Source organism: Peromyscus leucopus, chromosome 20 (assembly GCF_004664715.2).
Source record: "Peromyscus leucopus breed LL Stock chromosome 20, UCI_PerLeu_2.1, whole genome shotgun sequence".
Classification (NCBI taxonomy): domain Eukaryota; kingdom Metazoa; phylum Chordata; class Mammalia; order Rodentia; family Cricetidae; genus Peromyscus; species Peromyscus leucopus.
The window spans coordinates 40,332,295-40,350,865 of record NC_051080.1 but is presented as its reverse complement, the minus strand read 5'-3'; the positions used below and the strand labels follow the sequence as shown (position 1 = coordinate 40,350,865).

The window sequence follows — 18,571 nt, the reverse complement described above, 5'->3', positions numbered from 1 at the left end:
ATCACCTTTAAATAATTACAAAGGCCTCAAGTCAATAGGCAAAGGGATTATTAGTAAGCTAAAGAGGATAAGCTAGATAATTAATGGCAAAAGGTATAAAATCTCTCCTTTGTACCACATACCAATATAAATCTGACCTAGGTTAAACATGGTTGTGTAGGTTTATAATCCCAGCATGCAGGAGGCTAAATCAGGAGGATGGAGTTCAAGGTCAGCCTGAGCTATGTTAGCAGATTCCATCTAAAAAACCAACAAGGAAAACAAAACAAAATGCCAAACAATAAACAAAAACTCTGAGATAGATCAAATATATTTTTTCTAATCAAAGAACTGAAAAAAGTGGTACCTGGTAGGCATACCTGTAATCCCAGCTACTAATAGGCAGGAGGATTATAAATTCAAGGTCTACCTGGGCTACAGAGTGAGGTGAAGGCCACCCCAGCAATTTAATGTGATTGGAGACGGAAAGAGAGCTGAGTATGACTTGGTGGTAGAGAACTTGCTTAGCATATGCAGGCACTGGGCTCCAATTACGGTGGGAGTAGGTATGTCAAAATGGAAAGCTAAAAGCATTTATGGCAACATGCAAGCATTCTTGATCTATAAACGGCAGTGAAAAGAAAACTCCAGAAGAAATAGGCAAAAATCCTTTCAATTTAATGTAGAATGAATCTGAAAGGTTTAAAAATAGATTCAAGGAAACAGGAATGAATACATGTACACATTCAGGATGGGTGAGCTGTAAATCAGTGCACTCTAGTTGTGAGAAGATTGTCAGTTAAAAAGAGAGAAAGCAAGGACTAGAAATGCACAGATACACAGGCATGTCATGATTTTCACTGTAGCTTTTATAACAGTAAAACCTTAGAAACAACTAAATGAACCATGAACCAGTTACTATTTTATGGTTTGTCTATAAATTGAGATATATATGGAAACGCCCTTTAAAATCATCTTTTAGAAGAATATTGGCTGACTTGGAGAAATGTTCATATTTTGTTTTTTTTGTTTTGTTTTGTTTTGTTTTTTGGGTTTTTCGAGACAGGGTTTCTCTATGTAGCTTTGCAACTTTCCTAGGACTCACTTGGTAGCCCAGGCTGGCCTCGAACTCACAGAGATCCGCCTGTCTCTGCCTCCCGAGTGCTGGGATTAAAGGCGTGCGCCACCACCGCCCGGCGAAATGTTCATATTTTGTAATATAAACTTTCTACGCAGTGAAAACATCTACCTCCATTATCATACCTCAGCTCATCACAAGCTGAGAAGCAATGAATGAAGCAGAATGAAGCAATGGTGGTGACATAAACTGCCCTCGAACAAACACAGAGCGGGGGTGGGGGTTGGGGTGGGGATGGGGGGGTGTTACACTCAAACTAGAGTCAGGGTAAGCTTCCCTGATGAGGTGACAAGTCATTAGGGTCAGCGAGGGAAAGTAGGACTAGTCTAGTCTCTGGAATGCAGACCAAGTCCCCAGTGAAGGAGCTTGTGGATGGCTATGGGACTTTGGGTACCTGGTGGGACATGGAGAATGGTCTTCCCTCCCAGTCTGTGGATGACAATTTGTACTTAAGACTAAAGAAGCCACAACAGACGTGTGTGGTGGTTTGAATAACAGTGGCCCCCATAGGCTCACAGGGAATGGCGCTATTAGGAGGTGTGGCCTTGTATTAGTAGGTGTGACATTATTGGCGGAAGTATGTCACAAGGGGGCGGGGTGGCAAGCTTTGAGGTTTCAGAAGCTCAAGGCAGATCGATCCAGTATCACTCTTTCTTTTTGCTGCCTGCCCATCCAGATGTAGAAACTCTGGGCTCCTTCTCTAGCACCATGTCTGCCTGCCTGCCGCCATGTTTCCCACCATGAGGATAATGGGCTAAACCTCTGAACTGTAAGGCAGCCCCAATTAAATGTCTTCATTATAAGAGTTGCAGTGGCCATGGTGTCACTTCCCAGCAATAAATCCCTAAGACAGGGTGTATGACAGGATGAACCTAATGTTTTTTAAGAACTCCCTCAAAAAACGGTCTGATAAAAATTGGAAAGGCCATCCCCAGAGACAAACCACTTAATCTACGGATGAGTTTGGATTTAGCCTGTGGAAATGAATTAAAGGAGTGGCTGTGAGAATTATTTTGAACAAAAGGATGCTCAAAGATAAAACGATAAATGATTTAGCATTTTCTATAGCTATTTTTCATGTTTTAAGACAAGGTCTGACTATGTAGCCCAAGCTGGTATGAAAGGCACTTGACAGCCCAGACTGGCCTTGAATTTGCATAATGCTCCTGCCTCAGCTTCCCAAGTGCTGAGATGGCATATGTGAATCACTACACCCAGCAGCATTTTCTAGAGGGATATTTAAAACCAGATTTATAATCATCTGTACTTTAATTGCCAATGTATCATTCATCTGTTATTGTGAGATCATACTAAAACCCATTTGTAATAAAGCCCAAACCATACTAAAATTGTGACCAAGGTTCCAAAGGAGACGACTCACTTAAAGCTTGCCCAGTGGTAAGTCCTCATCTCCAAAAATCGGCAAACAACCATGCCCAGCCAGATGCCACCACCATTGCACAATAGGATGTCCAGAATGACCTGGTCCCACCAGCACTCAGCAAAGTTGGGCAGCAGATGCATGAAGAAAAGCTGAGGAACACAAGAGACGACGGTTGAAAAATACTGTCAATGGGGTATCATGCATATACATTCTTTATAATAACACACTGTTTCAGAAAATGTGTTTCCTTTTTCCCTAATGTATATAAAAACAACAATAACAAAGTCTGAAACAGGCTCTTGCTTTTTTTATTGAAGGGTTTGCAAACAACATTTACCCAAATAGCTCTCCTTTAAAAAACGAACAAAAGAAAACAAAAACCTGGATTTCAAAGAACAGTTGCCAGAGTCACAGCCCCAATGAGTCACATTGGCTAATGACACACAGAAGTACCTTCAAGGAGAATAGAGAAATGTTTCAAAGCTGACAACGAAGTGCTGCAAAATCCTCAAATGAGAAGCATGAGAATGTGTTTGGAAACAATTCCAGTGTGGTGGCCAATCAGTGAGTAATTGTAAAAGCAGAAAGGCTGGCTGTTGATGGCACAGTGAAGGAAACTGAGAGACTCAACAGGACATTTAAACTATTTGTACCCAACAATGCCATCTTCCAATAGGCATCATGGTATGAACGGTAGCCAGATAACATAAAGTCTAGGCTGAGCATCCAGGGAGGTTGAATCCCAAGATAAACCAGACTTGGACAAGTGCTACAGTGGTGGCATCAATGGACTGTGGGGATGAGATGGGCTCACTCTGACTGAGGGCAACTGGGGACGGTTTCTGGGAGGAGACCATGTTGGATTAGGGATGTGAACAGAAATGACTGAGTTCAAGAGACGGAAAAATAAGCCATTCCAGAGGGGGCCATAGTAAGATAAAGAGTGAGACGAAGTCTCTGGGAAACTGCTGTATCCAAAACAAAGGGTATGTGAGCTGTGTCTGAAGTACCACACCCTACTGAGAGAAGATCCAGCTTAAAGTGAAATGACAAGACACAGATGTCATCACTGGTAACAATGAATCCTAAGAAGTTACAGCAGTGCAATTAAACATTCTGTCAGTCAGCAACACACAAACACATTTCTTGATGTGCCTACAACTGAGAGGCCACAGTACAACTACTACTGCATGCCAGGATTGTGGCTGCTATGCTTCTTCATTAAGGAGGGGCTGACATTACCACTGAAGTGCTTTTCTAGGTTGTGAGCTGTGGGAGCCCACTAGGTTTCCTAGTGGTTGTAACCAGCAGGACTGCATAAGAGGTTGATTGGACTACGGGCCTGACTGAGTACCAGGTGTTTGTAAGGGTCTACACTTGTCTGTACCTAGCTAGCAGGAGGTTCTCTCCCCCTCCACTTGGCATTGATATAAATAGCCCTTTGGAATAAAGCTCTGGGCCGGTGGGTAAGGATCCAGGCCCACCCGAGTCTATCCTGTGTTTCTCTCCCTCTTTATTTCTACCTAAGTCTCTTATCTCTTATTCCTCAAGATTCCCTGGGGTAAATAAATGTGGGGGATAGCCCCCCACAGATGGGGCCACTGAACAGGTACAAAGAAAAAGACAAAGGAAAAAAATAACAGTAGGGCTTGGTGAAGGGAATGAAGGGGGGTTTTGAGTGTAGGCATACCAATAAGGAACTGAAAAATGAAGGCAATGGTATTTTATTCTCAGGTGTATAGGGCGGCAGTGAAATGCTTCAAGGCTAAGGTGTTAGATTTCTCTCGATCTAGGTTTTCTCTCACCCTATCTATCTATCTATCTATCTATCTATCTATCTATCTATCTATCTATCTATCTAATCTATCTTATCTATCTATCTATCAAAATTAAGGAAAGTAGGAAATAGAAATACACTATAGGAAAAACTTATGGAAGTAAGGAAAGTAGGATGTCCTTAATTTTCCAACTAAGGGGATAGGAATGAAAAATCAGAAGAAAAAATATCTATCAAAAAGCTTAAAGGTGAGAAAAAGATTCCTGTGGGAAGCTTTTGGTCCCAAGTGGCAGGGAAAGAATTTTTCTTGAATGCAGGTGAAATAGTACTTTCACTCTGCTGATGCTACCACAGTATGGAAACACAGTATCCTCTGAATTAGTTCCCTCTTGGCCATTCAAGCCAAAGTTTAGAGAAGAGAAGTTTTGGGAAAATTTGGTGGTCTTTGAGAAAAACTTAATTTCTCTTAAAAAAAAAAACTTTTCACAAATTTCATTCTCAGTTTTGCTTTCTGTAAGGACAAAATTAGATTCACCTGGACCTCTATGGGAAAATCCCAAGGAAAGGGCCTGATGAGAATGCAGGCAGATTCCTTCCTGATGGGAGGGACTGCTGGTATGGGGGAAGCAGTAAAGCCACGCCTCTCAGCTGCAGCAGCATCAGAATCTCTGTCTGGGGAAGAGCTGAGCCAGGACAGGACAGAGAACTATCCAGGAGAAAAGCTCTCTTTTCTATCAGGAAAAAGAGCTTTCTGAAAAGCTTTGTTTCCAGCACATTCAGTTTCCCTCACTGACCTGGAGTGAAGCCCTAAAGGGTTGTTGCCTCCAGCAAAAAAAGAAAAATCTCCTCTTGCAAAAGCGAAATCCTGTAAAAGGAACCAGAAGGTTGCTAGTGTACTCAAAAGGCAGCCTGGGAAATGGAGTATCAATGCAGGCTCCTTTGAGAAAATACCTTTCATTGCCTAATAGCTGTGCAAGAGATTTTTGCAAAGAGCTTTATAACACTTCAATAAGAGAATTTCATCCTCGCCCTGAGGCGAGGCTTCTGTGGTAACTGAGTGAAGTCAATGGCATTTGTCTGAATTGAAGTACTTAGGAGAGCTGTGATGAATTTGGGTAAAGGGACTGCCTCTGGTGAGAAACCATTTGCCACTGAGTACATCTCTGCCTGTTCCAGAATGGCAGAGAGAACTCCGTGGGAAAGGTGATTTTGGAGAGTGGTGTTGTCAACAGTGTTACAACCCCCTAGCAACAAGTGTTACAAGCCCATAGCGACAGTACTCACTAAAATCCCAGGGCTAAGAGAGCCATTGTCAAATTAGGTTCTTGTTTCAAACTCTCAAAAACCTTTAGAATAGTATCAAAGCTGACTATAAACTCTGAACTTTACTATAAACTTTGAACTTTAGAAATGATTTGCAAACTTCTGGTTTTGTTAATAGTTTAGCTAAAAAAAACCTTTTCTAGATGTTAAAAAATATCTTATAGATGTTTGCTTTAGTGTTGTTAGTTCTATGTAAAGTGATAATAGTTAAGGTTTATAAAGCAGACCTACAGAATGTAAGTTTAAAAAAGAAGTGTAAGACTTAGGTAAGGTTTATATTATAGATTAAGTTTATTATGTAGTTAAATTATAAGTTTATAAAGTAGTCCTATAGAATATAAGGTTAAATAAGTCATAAGTTTAGTTTGAGAAATGTAGATTTAGATATTTTCAGGTAGAATAAGCTTTAGGTATAAAAATATTGTGTAGGCCTAAATAAGGCTTAGGTACACTTAGGTAGAGTAGGTTTTCCCAACCTGGGATGCAAAAAGCAGTGTCCATAGCAGACTGCAAACTTGGCAGTCTGAGTTGACTTCAAAAGCTCCAGAATAAAGCCGCTTCAGACACTGCCAGCTTCGGAAAGCAGCAGCCAGGTGTCCACAGCTGAGACCTGTGGAGTGTCATAGCTTCCCAAGCAGCAGACACCAAGAGCCAGTGGAAGCAGAGCCAGCACTAGCAGCATGAGTCTGCAAGCTTTCTGCCATGAAAAAGCCGTGTTGAGGAGCAAAATTGAGAAACCATGCCTCGAGAAAGGCAATCAGCAGGCAGCAGCTTGGAAAGCCCAGCAATGATGCCACAATGCTGGAAAAGTGAACAGTGAGCAGCAGTGAACAGCAGAGATGGCAGAGACCAGACTGCTTCCAGGACCAGAGAAGCAATGTCAATACCGGACAAGCAGCTGAAGTGTCCTGGACCCCAGGTAGCTATGGAGGTGAGAGTTGTGGTCCAGTCTGAACAGCCAGACTAGGGGCCCTACGAAAACTGTTGAATGCTCCAGGCTGAACAGCCAGACCAGGGCTCTGTGGGAACTGCTGAGACTGAATGCGGCCCATGCTCCCAGCAGCAGAATGTGACTGGAATCATGGAGTTGCCCTAGGGCTACGTTCCTCTGTGCAACAGGACAGCATACAACAGGGCAGCATACAGAGGATTCCGGGATCCAGGATACTGAGCATGGTAAGATAGGTAACGGAGCCCAAGAAAGCCACAGTTCATAGCAGCTGGGTTGTTTTCCCAGAGCCAGAGTTGCTGTGGGAAAGAAAGGCTCAGTTCCTAGCAGACATAAGGATCCGGGAACGGCCTGCTTATGGGAGGACAGACAGACCGGGACGATAGAAGCTGTAAAAGGCTAAACAAAAGTTACAGAGATACTTGTTTGGGCTGAAATTGTTAACTGCAGAAAGTTTTTGGTTGTGAGAAACATTCCTTCAGATTTGAAAATAGAAGTTTGGTACTCTTTTTGAACTTTTCGGACTTAAGAAATGAAATTGACAGTAGTAACTTCATTACAATGGGGCAGTTTGAATTTACTTATGCATATAGACTATCAACACTGATGATTTATGGAACTGTTTATATAAAAATGGAACTGCTTAAAAATGTCACTGTTTATATAGAGAAGTTTGGGTTTTTTTATAACTTGGCTTGAGATTTAGTTTAAAACATAAAGAAAAGGGGGAGTGTTAATATTCCTCAGTCTACTTAATTTAAAAAATATTTTCATGTTACTTGAGTGAATTAATGTTTTGCTTTATATAGTTCTATTAAGAAATTGTTTTTTGAATGTAGGTTTGTAAGAAAGTGTTAATGGTTATATTGAGAGTAGGTCTGTAGAATTTATAATTATGAATAGTAATGTTTATGTTAGAGTCACTATGTTAACCTATTGATATTGATGCACCATGGTTTGGTGAAGTTAAGAAAGTATTGAAGTTTGATGTGAATACATCAGTTTATCCTATGTTTTGTTAGCAAGAAATTCAAATTGTTTTATTAAAAGTTTGCTTTAAGATATTAGATTGAGAGAATTATAACTATATATAACAATATTTATGTTAGAATTATGTTAATCTGTTAATGATGAAGCTAAGGGAGTCTTTAAGTTTGATGCTGTTGTATCAAGTTTTTTTCTTTTAAAATATAAAGAAGAGAGACCTGTTGAAGGCCACTAGGTTTCCTAGTGGCTGTAACCAGCAGGACTGCGTAAGAGGTTGACTGGACTACGGGCCTGAGTATCAGGTGTTTGTAAGAGTCTACACTTGGCTGTACCTAGCTAGCAGGAGGTTCTCTCCCCCTCCACTTGGCATTGTTATAAATAGCCCTTTGGAATAAAGCTCTGAGCTGGTGGATAAAGATCCAGGCCCACCCGAGACTATCTTGTGTTTCTCTGTTCTCTCCCCTCTTTATTTCTACCTAAGTCTCTTATCCCTTATTCCTCAAGAGTCCCTCGGGTAAATAAATGTGGGGGCTCTCCTCCCACAGTGAGCTACCAGGCAGAGCTGGAGCACTTGTCCTAAGATTAGGAAGAAACTACAAAAGCCAAACAAACAAAACTATGGCCATGAGTGGGCATGGAAGATAACCTTCAGCCTAGGAACTTTCTGGAAGGTAAAAGATTCTGGGGAGAGATGGAGTTTGAGAGCAGAGACACCTTCACTCACTCACTCACAACAGAACTATGGGGCACCTGTGATATGTAAGGTATAGAAGTTGGATGCAGGACATGCAGACATGGCAGAAAAGAGATGCCTAGGAAAGGTCTAAATGTGAGTGGTATTTTAGAGGTGCTCTTTCTGTGTCTAAACATGGAACACTAGTAGTGTAGGGATAAGAAGACACTCCTTCAGGTACGGCCAGGGAAACAGCAGGCTTGTGGGTGAGGATAGAGAAGAGCGAAGGACTGGGCCTGGGCTCTGAGGAAGAAGATCTTCAAAAATACAAATAACAAAGATGGTTGCACCATAAGCTTGGGGAGACGGGTTTAGTGAGGCCAGGCTGGGATGTGCAGTCAGTTCCTCTTGGGACTCATAAGCTGACTCTAAAGAGCAATGGACAACTAAAGAGTTTGTAGGAAGAAGTCTTGATATGATGAATGACTGGAAAGGATCACTTTTACAACAGTGTGAAGAAAAACACTTCAGCAAAAATTGGATCAGACATTGAGTGGTAGAAGAGGGATGAAAGACTTCAGTGGCTGTACAGTTATTCAGAATGGATTCCAGGACTTTGGGACCACAGGATGCTGGGGAGCAGCGAAGAAGAGCAGAAAACACCACTGGCAGGTGAAGAAAAGTAAAGGAGTCAAAGGCCATTTGCCTTACACAGTCACAGAACAACTGGGTAAGGATGATGCTTACCCAGGTAGCATGTGATACAATGGAAGGGAGGCAGGCTTTACATCTGCAATGGCTCTTCTACAACGTCAGGCTAAACTTAGTTTCCTTTCTCTGTACAATGGAAATAGACACATACTGCCTCTCCCCAGTCCTCAGGAGAATTCTTGATGGGATGTAAGGGACTGAGCAGTTCAATGGATGAATAGAGCCTCATCCTCTCAGAATTCCCATGCCTTGGCCTCCAGTTCCTCAGAAAGCACACTTACTTGGAACTGAAGTCATTACAGAGGTAGCAACTTAAGAAGAGTCAAGTAAGACCTGATCCATTTATGACTCATTTCCTTATAAAAAAAAAAAAAAAAAAAAAAAAAGCCCACAAAAGCTCAGACACACAGGGAGAAGGCTAACTGAAGATGAAGTCAGAGATCAGGGTGATGCATCTGTAAGTCAAGGAATGCTAAAGACTGCAACAAGTGGGCAAAGGCTCTTAAGAGGGAGGCCTGGGAGGATGGCCAGAGCAGTGTTCAAAGGAGCAACCCAGCCCAGAGCTTGACTGCAGACTTTGGCCTCCCAAACCAAGAGTATACTAATAGAAGCCTACCTAACTGGAATGCTTCTGGAAGTTCAAATCAGCAGTGGCTAGCACTGAGAAATACACTGTGCACATAGCCAAATTATGTGTGCTGGGAATGATTAATAAATTTAAAACTAATTGGAAGTAGTTCTCCAACTTTCATTTTGTTAATAGTTTCTCAGGGGGTACCTCTCATTAATTAATGGGCACTAACTTTGGATCACAGGTAATGGGCTCTACTGGGAAACCATGATCAGAGACACACCTGCTCTAGTAATACAGAATACCGATTCCACAGATCTCAAAAAGAAAGCTGGTGTGTGAGCAAGTGACTCACTCCTACACAGATTTCCTCTTTAATATCGTTTTCTCTCACTTTGGACACCAACTTCATTTGTTAACTAGGTATCATTTGTTTTTCGTTAAGACTTACCACAAAGGAGCACAAGTCCTTAAGAACACAGAGTTTTGTTTAGTTTTTGCTTCTTAAGCAAAAATATACAGTATTGTCAAGGGATGGTATAAGTCTTAATTTGTACATCAGGGGCTGAAGGATGAAATGACTGACTTCCATCTGACAACTCACAGCTTCCCCTACACACACTGTGACTGCATGGCCCTGGGGAAACCCCATCCATGCTTTACCTCTGTCAGCTCCCAGGTGATGCTGATTGTCCAGCAGAGCCCATAACTACGGATCAGCAAGGCCTTCATGGCCCAGCCCCAGAAATGCCCAAATGCAAATATATCAAAGTGACTGACGATCCTCTCCCAGGTGATCACGTGGCAGTTCACAGCATATTCCTGGTTAACATAAAAAGTTCAAACATGATAACTGCTTGCATAACAAATATAAGATTTAAAATTACTTAGAAATATACAATATATTCAAAACTAAAAGTAGAAATGGAACCAATATTCTTAAGTGCTTGAGAACTTTTAGCTTTGAGTTTATGTGATACTGAATACATTTTGGGGTGGAGTCTCTTCCCTTTGAGTAGGTCAGCTCTTATCCAATAAAGCAATTCAGGCTTTCTATCTTCCTCAGCTGTATCTTCTGAGCATTTTCACTGTCATTAGGAATTTACAAATATTCAGCCATGATTTCTTCTTCAGCCCATGGTTTTTAGAAAGTGTTTTTAAATTTCCAAGTGTACTTGATTCCTTATGTTTCGTTGCTAGCTTTTATTCTCAGTGGCCAGGTACATGTGACATCACTTTTTAAAGATATGATGAAGCTTTACCAAATTACTTTCTTTCCCATTTTATCAGTGTTGCAACTGTCATTTAGAAACTACCAACTAAAACCTTCCTTATACCAACTCACTTATGAACTGACAAGTTACTCTAACCTTTTGCTATAAAAGACTTTTCTAAATTGAACAGGAAATGTATGAGTGCTGGAGTCCTTTCAAGCTCTTCATTCACTGCAGGAATCCTAGAGGCAAGTTCCCAGATCCTGCAGCAATGTGTTCTTGTTACAAGGTCTTCCTGGCTGACAGAGAAAAAACCTGGGGCTAAAGCCACTTGTCTATTAATTTAAGGAGAGTGACAAGGTGCCACCAGCCCAGGATTCCTCAACCTCTCACCCTGTGATTACTCTGCAATAGGCTGCTTAGGACTAGATAAGGGCCTAGGTTGGGAGTGTCTATTTTCAGTGGTCACTCTTAGCATAATCATAAGCTGGAAGTGCTTCTGGGGGATTTGAACATACATTTATGCTTTCATTACAGGAAGACAGTTAAAAAAAACTATAAAGAGCCAAGTTGCATATCCTGGCATTAGAATTTTAAAGAGTAGATTAACCAATGAATCACCTCCAGAGGCCCTCAATTAATCACTTCCAGAGACCCCAGAGGTCCTTGCTTCAGGGTATTGGCTGCCTCCTCTCTCCCAAGGGATAGGTCCCAGAATACACAAAGGATACCAAATTTACATATCCCTCATATAAAACGAGTTTTTGCATAAAACTTATGCACATCCTCTTAAATAGTTTAAGTCATTTTTAGGTTACCTAACAAAGTACAAATGTTCTGAATGGTTTGGGGAATAATGACAAAAAAAAATAGCCTGTACATGTTTAGTAAAGTGGTAATTTTCCCTTCTGAATATTTTTGATCTGAAGTTAGTTGAACAATGGATGATAACAAAAATGGCACTAACTATGATGTAGCACCACAATAAGAATGGAGCAGGAGAGTGGCATCCCATCTGTCTTAGGGTTTCTATTGCTGTGAAGAGATACCATGACCATGACAACTCTTATTAAAAAAAACCATTTATGTGGGGTGGCTTACTTACAATTACAGAAGTTCCATGCATTATCATCATGGCAAGGAGCATGGCAGCATGCAGGCAGATGTGGTGCTGGAGGAATAGCTAAAAGTCCTACATTTTGCAGGCAACAGGGAGCCAACTGAGACACTGGGCAGTATCCTGAGCATAGGAACCTCAAAGCCTGCCCCAAAAGTGACACACTTCCTCCAACAAGGATATACCAACTCCAACAATGTCACACCTCCTAAAAGTGCCACTCCCTGTGAGATTATGGGGGCCACATTACCCAGACCTCTGGAATCTGAAAACAGCTGCACACCTTGTCTGGTACAGCACTAGAAATAAGATTGTAAAAGCTAGTTGCAGCTATTGTGGAGCTATGACTGTGGTGTTAGATTTCTGAAGAAGTGTCACAAACATTATTGGATTCAACTTGCTCCCAAAGGCCATGAGGCCTGTGACAGAAACATCAACACAACCTCCTTTGAGTCAGCTTTCTTTTTCTCAAGCCTAAAAAAGCTGCCTTAGAAAATATTTTATAGTGGTATTTGCTCTGCCCATTACCTTGGGCTATATGGCCCAAAGGAGGCGGTGCTTCCTGCCTTGTACATGACCTCTTATAAGGAAAGGGAGAAGGCTCATATGCCCCTTCTCCCTGCTCATGCTTGCAAGGTGGATTCGCTCCTGGTCAGATCACAGGATGATGACCTCTGCTGTCTACTCTGTTCTGTAATTGTGAGTGTATTTCCTCAATTTATATCTTTTTTTTTTTTTTTTTTTTTGGTTTTTTGAGACAGGGTTTCTCTGTGTAGCTTTGCGCCTTTCCTGGAGCTCACTTGGTAGCCCAGGCTGGCCTCGAACTCACAGAGATCCGCCTGGCTCTGCCTCCCGAGTGCTGGGATTAAAGGCGTGCGCCACCAACGCCCGGCTCAATTTATATCTTAATAAGTTCTGTTTCCCATTTAATAGACTCACGTGGATTGACCATAATAATATTTTATGTACAATATACCTTTCTTCCACTTCTAAGACTGCTATGAGCATGACCATCCTTACTATAATGCTACACTTGAAGCACAGTCAGAATGAAAAGTACAGGTTTTGAAGCACAAAGAGCTTTGTGCTTTGAGCAAGACAGCATTAAAGTTTCTCTTCCCTCCTCCGTAAAATGGTATGAATAGCTGACCTGTGTGTGAGGATTATATTGAATATAGAAAATGTCCAGTATAGTGTCTAGCAGAATAAACTACAATCATCATTTGAATTATTGCTACAGCAGGAGTCTTGAATATTCTCCAAAGGTTCTTACATTAAAGGCTTAGTTGCCAACTTAGGCTACTGGAAAGTGGCAGAAACTCTCAGAGGTGCAGCCTAGAAAAAGGCTTTATGCCACTGGGGACATGTACTCCAAGAGGATTGTGGGATGTCGGTCCTTTATTGTTCTCTGGTTACCATGAAGTAAACAGTTTTCCTGCCATGGTGCTCTGCCTTGTCACAGGCCCAAAGCAGCAGGGCCAACCAACCAGACTGAAACCTCAGAAACAGCAAAATAAATAGAGACAGGGTCATACTACATAGCTCTGGCTGTCCTACCACTCACTACTTAGACCAGGCTGGCCTTTAACTCAGAGATCTGCCTGCCTTTGCCTCCTAAATGCTGGGATTAAAGGTTTGAGCCACCACATCCAGCTCTCCCAGATGTTTTGTAATCACAATGGAAAGTTAACATAATCATCATCATCACAAACCATTAAGTTATCCTTGTTATTCTTTTCCTGGAGAGTGAGAAATCCTAACCAGGCTTCTAAATAATTTCTCCTCTTGTTTTTGCTTTCGCTGTGTACCCAAGGAAAGTTAAGATAAACATTTAGAAGTATCATCCCAAAAAGGTTGAGCCATTCTGTGATGATGATTACTTCCTGATCTTTTAAGCTCTTTGTTATTTTTTAATTGACAGAGCAAATGTCTGTGCTCCAATGCCTATTCTTTCTCCAGAATACCACAGCTTTTCCTTCAACCTGTGTTGGGTAGTAGGCATTCAAAACACTAAAAGACAATGTCAGAGTAAAAAGCAATAGCTACTGACTTTGGTTTTAGCCCCTGACTCCCTTGCAGTTTTCTGAGTAGAAAGGGTACTGAGATCTTTTGTACTAGTGGTCTTTGACCTGTTTCAGAAGGAGTTCCTAATGCCTCGGAAACTTCAGAGTGTTGGAGTGTCTCCTACTCTAATAGGTCAATATTTGGTGGCTCCTGGGCAGGTGAGAGCTCAGTACTAAAAGACAAAGAAGTATTAGAAACCAAATTTCCAGACCCACCTTGCATCCTGTGACAAAACCTCCATGAAAGCCCTTCAACTGTAGGGTTTGGAGAGCTTTGAGGAGAGTGACACATTTGCATGCTGGGACTGTGGTATACCTTACCTCTAAAGGGACTGAAGTTGCTGCATTTGGAACCCTGCCAGCCATCAAATCAAGTACCTCTTCTCTTGCCATTCATCTGCATCTCATACCATATCCCTTTAAATAAATTGGTAAAATGGATCCCTGAGTCCTGCAGGCTGAAGTCATGAAGACAGTGCAATGCTTCTATGTGTGGCTGCATATTCAGAAACACAAGCGGCAATATAGGCTTGTGACTCACATGAAATACAGTCTTGAGGACTGACTTCTTAGTTACTGGGACTAACAATTCATGAACATAGTGTGGTTGGTGTCAGAAAAGATGGAGAACTGAATAGTTTGGACAAAAACCACATCTCATCACAGAAATGATTGCTGTGAGTATAAAGATTTTTTTTCCCAAATATATAGTCTTATCAATAAAAGAAAGTAAAAAAAATAGTTGTTTTAGCTAACACTAAAAAGGGTTCACATATGCGTGTTCTAAACACATAACAAACAAAATTTGCCCCGTTGTGCACGCAGGAAGAAGGACTATACCATCAGGCTTCAGGCACAAGAGCAGAAGTACTAAGCATGACCCTGACTGGTACAGCAGTAGCTGAAGAGACCAGTGTGTGCCAAGCACTGTGCAGGTCTTGTGGGATGCTTAGATATCATTACTCTGTTCAGTTCATAATAAGCCCTTCCCATCTACCACATGCATTAACATTTTCACCTTGCAGAACAGATAAGTGATACAAGCAGAGTTCAGGACCAAGGCCATGTGATGGGAGTGTGTGCAGTATGTGTATTCCTCTTAGCATACGCCCTTGTTTCATGAGAGGTTTTCATTTTCCTGGATGACATTGCTTTGGAAAATCCACATAACAGTGCACCCTAAGATCTAGTTTTTAGCTATACACCCAGGAAATAAGGAAAGGGATCAACTTAAAATGTGGACTCTATATCCTGTACCCAGGACCCTACCAAATTCACAACAGGGCCACTAACAAGTACATACCATGATGTCCGCTTCTCTTGTAGCATATCGAAGATTGGGATCTAGCCAATACATTAAGGATTTAACCTGCTCGAAGTTCAGGAAAAGGAGAAAGACCAAGAAGAGGAAGTACAGCACACTGAGGCCTGATGGAAACAAAATAAGGTCAAGTTTAGGAGAGACATACATTAGACCAAGTGGCTTGGAGTTAGAGTATGCATGAATATCACAATGTAGCCTTTTGAGAATTTATCATAGCCAGGTATTTTCTTGGGTGAGAGGATCTGACACACAGTCCTAACTCAGGTTGAGAGGGATTCTTCTCTCTGAGGAAATGCTACTTAAGCTAAGCCTTGAAGGACCAGCAGCCAGATAATGTGTAAGGTGGGTTTGGGGGAGCATGAAGTCGAGAAAGGCCATGAAAATATGTCCCTGAAGAGAGATATCTCACTGTGAGGCTGCGGTGATGGTAGAGAGGGGGATGAACTAAGGGGTGTTGAAGTGACAGGATTAATTTCCTTCCAAGGTCAATGGGGAAAAAGATGAACAAAACAATGTTTTATGAAGGTGAATGAACAGACTACAAGGGGGTCACACTTTCATATTCTATCTGAGACTTATCCTTCACATTAGCCCTGACAAGTACTATTTTCTTGTCATACCTATCATAATTACTATCCTAAATAACAAAACACCATGTCATTTAAAAAAGTAAATCCAGCTGGGCAGTGGTGGCGCATGCCTTTAATCCCAGCACTTGGGAGGCGGAGGCAGGAGGATCTCTGTGAGTTTGAGGCCAGCCTGGTCTACACAGTGAGTTCCAGGATGACCAGGGAGACACAGAGAATCTGTCTCCAAAAAACCAAACAAGTAACAAAAAACAAACAAAAAAGTGAAGCCACTAATACACTACAAGGCAAAAGCTTATATGTTACTTTTCTAAAAGACTTGATACTCCCTACCCCGTCACCAGAAGGGACTGCCATTTCTTCTGTTAAGCCTACTGAAATTAGATTGGTGATGCAGGGCATCCCGACATTGTCACACTTATCACCTGGAATCATAAACTTGGCTTAGCTCTGATCTCTAAACAGCCACCCCGGAGAAGAGGATGTGTATATCCGGAATGAATCCATAACAAGGGCTGCAGCCCCAAGCCTTCTAGCTCAGCCCCTCTCCAGTCACCAAGGGGAACACTGCACTGAGGCCTCCAGCAGGGCCAACACAGCCACACATCCCAGGGCCAAGGAACATAAATTTTCTGATACATGAGAACTACCTTGGGTTTGCAATTTATATACCAGTTTTATAAATTTTCATCTTTAATGAACCCCCCCCACACACACACACACTATAATGTTTTAAAATTACAATCTTTGTTGAACAATTCTTTTAAGAGAGAAAAAACGACCTATGACACAGAAATGTTTAGACTACAGTTTGGGGCTGGGCATTGAGGACTATGAAACCATGGCTACTACAGCAAAAATTGTGTGTGTGTGTGTGTGTGTGTGTGTGTGCATGCATGCTGGGGAAGGCTTGGGGTGCTGGGGGTAAACAGGTCCATAAACTTGTGAAGCAAGCACTTTATCAACTGAGCTACCTTTGTAGCCCCAGGAATATTTTTTTCAAGTAGTAAATAAAATCCTAGGAAAATGTTCCTGATGTCCTTTGCACCACACTCTTCACCCCACCCACAAGCCTGAATATTTCCATCTATGCTGGCTCTCTGCTCTTTTGCTCACTGTTCTTCCCTGCCTACCTGAGCCTGTAAAATGCCAAGTACTTCCAGCCATGAGACCACCTCAGCAGCCTCTTTACCTAAGGCCCTGCTCCCCCATTGTGCTACATTCACAGACCTTGAGTTGCATTCAAATTTTAGATTGAGTCACCCCCTCAGGCCTCCCCTCATTACTCCAGTGGAAGCAGCCACTTGGTCACTGTCACTTCACCCAGCTTGAACGAGCTAGTGCTTAGTAACAATTTCTGACTATTAATAGTTTACTCCCTATTGCTGTCCTCTGGTCCTTGGGTGGAAGAGAAGTTCCCAAGGACAAGGTCTTAATTGTCTTATTCTCCTGGATAGCCTAGGTATTCAAATCTGTCACATACTCAATGAACAGAGCTGGTAAGATGAAGAGAACCCCAGCACTCAAGGGAATCTCTACAGGTTCAAGGCCAGCTTGATCTACATAGTGAGGTCCAGGACATCCAGAACTACACAGATCTGTCTCAAAACAACAAAACAAAAAACAAAGATGAAGAGATACCTTTACTAGCTGAAGGATGTAATAAGGAGGGCAAGTTTAGCAAAATATCCTCTTACATTTCCAAGCATGGTTAAACTGCCTTAACTTACAATAATTTATTGTATGGCTTACTTGGGCAGGTTGAAGAAAAATATTCTAAGTATTAAAAATTTATCTTACGCTCACTCAGGCCATTTGACTTTCTGAATTTCAGAATCAAGTAACAATAAGACTCAATATTTATAAGCTTAATAACAAAACCAGACCAAATGAAGGCTCTGTATACCAGAAGAGGTTTCTCTTTTCCAAATTCCTAGAAACTGCACTGCTGGACTTCCACAGATAAGACAAACGTGTTCCTAACATGACCTTGAGCTTGCACTAGTAGAGGAAACAAGTCAGAAAACAGGGGCCTTTGCTGAAGTCAAGCTCTGAAATAAGAAATAAAAGCATTAGTGCAGGCACATGGAAAGGGTACCTATCTATGTGTGAGAATTTGTGCTATCACCAACCACTTATTTTTGATCAAAGAATCTTAGCAACATTTTTTTGTATTAGGTACACTAAAAAATTGGTTTGTTTGTTTTGTTTTTAAGCTACAATATAAAACCACTATCATGATACACAGAGAAAAGATTTTTGTTTTGTTTTGTTTTTGTTTTTTTGAGACAGGGTTTTTCTGTGTAGCCTTGGCTGTCCTGCAACTCCCTCTGTAGACCAGACTAGTCTTGAACTCACAGAGATCCACCTGCCTCTGCCTCCCAAGTGCTGGAACTAAAGGCATGTGTCACCATTGCCTGGTGAGAAAAAATTTTTTAAAGTAGAAAGAATTTTGTCATCTACTAATGGGACTCACCAAAAACCATTCGCCATAAGGCTGGATGCGGTCGAGTAAATGGACCTGCAAAGAGAGGACATGAAGTTAAAATAAACTGGATTGAGCCAGAAAAGAAAGCTCTGTTGAGCTACATACAGGTAACAATAAAAAAGGCTCTCCACTGTTAATTTTCTCTTTTCTTTCCCCACACCTTTTCAAACAGTCTTCTTAACCTTGAAAAACATGCCAAAAGGGAGATGCCAGGCAGGACATTCTTCCCAGCCTGTTACAGCATAGGATCAACCTTCAGCTGCCCACTGCTGGAACTGACCCCAGG

The 18,571-nt window shown here is 41.6% G+C and overlaps 1 protein-coding gene across 2 annotated transcripts in view; it reads right to left on the bottom strand.

Annotated features, from left to right (window-relative positions):
* The window catches only part of Ptdss1 (phosphatidylserine synthase 1), a 71,132-nt gene that overhangs the window by 34,476 nt on the left and 18,085 nt on the right, over positions 1–18,571 (bottom strand). For both annotated transcript variants that reach the window (XM_028893769.2, XM_028893768.2), the window contains exons 3-6: positions 18,274–18,318; positions 15,190–15,314; positions 10,156–10,314; positions 2,499–2,650 (exon numbers count right to left, since the gene is read on the bottom strand). In XM_028893769.2, coding sequence (XP_028749602.1) covers positions 2,499–2,650; positions 10,156–10,314; positions 15,190–15,314; positions 18,274–18,318 — 481 coding nt within the window. The remainder of the gene's footprint in view (positions 1–2,498; positions 2,651–10,155; positions 10,315–15,189; positions 15,315–18,273; positions 18,319–18,571) is intronic.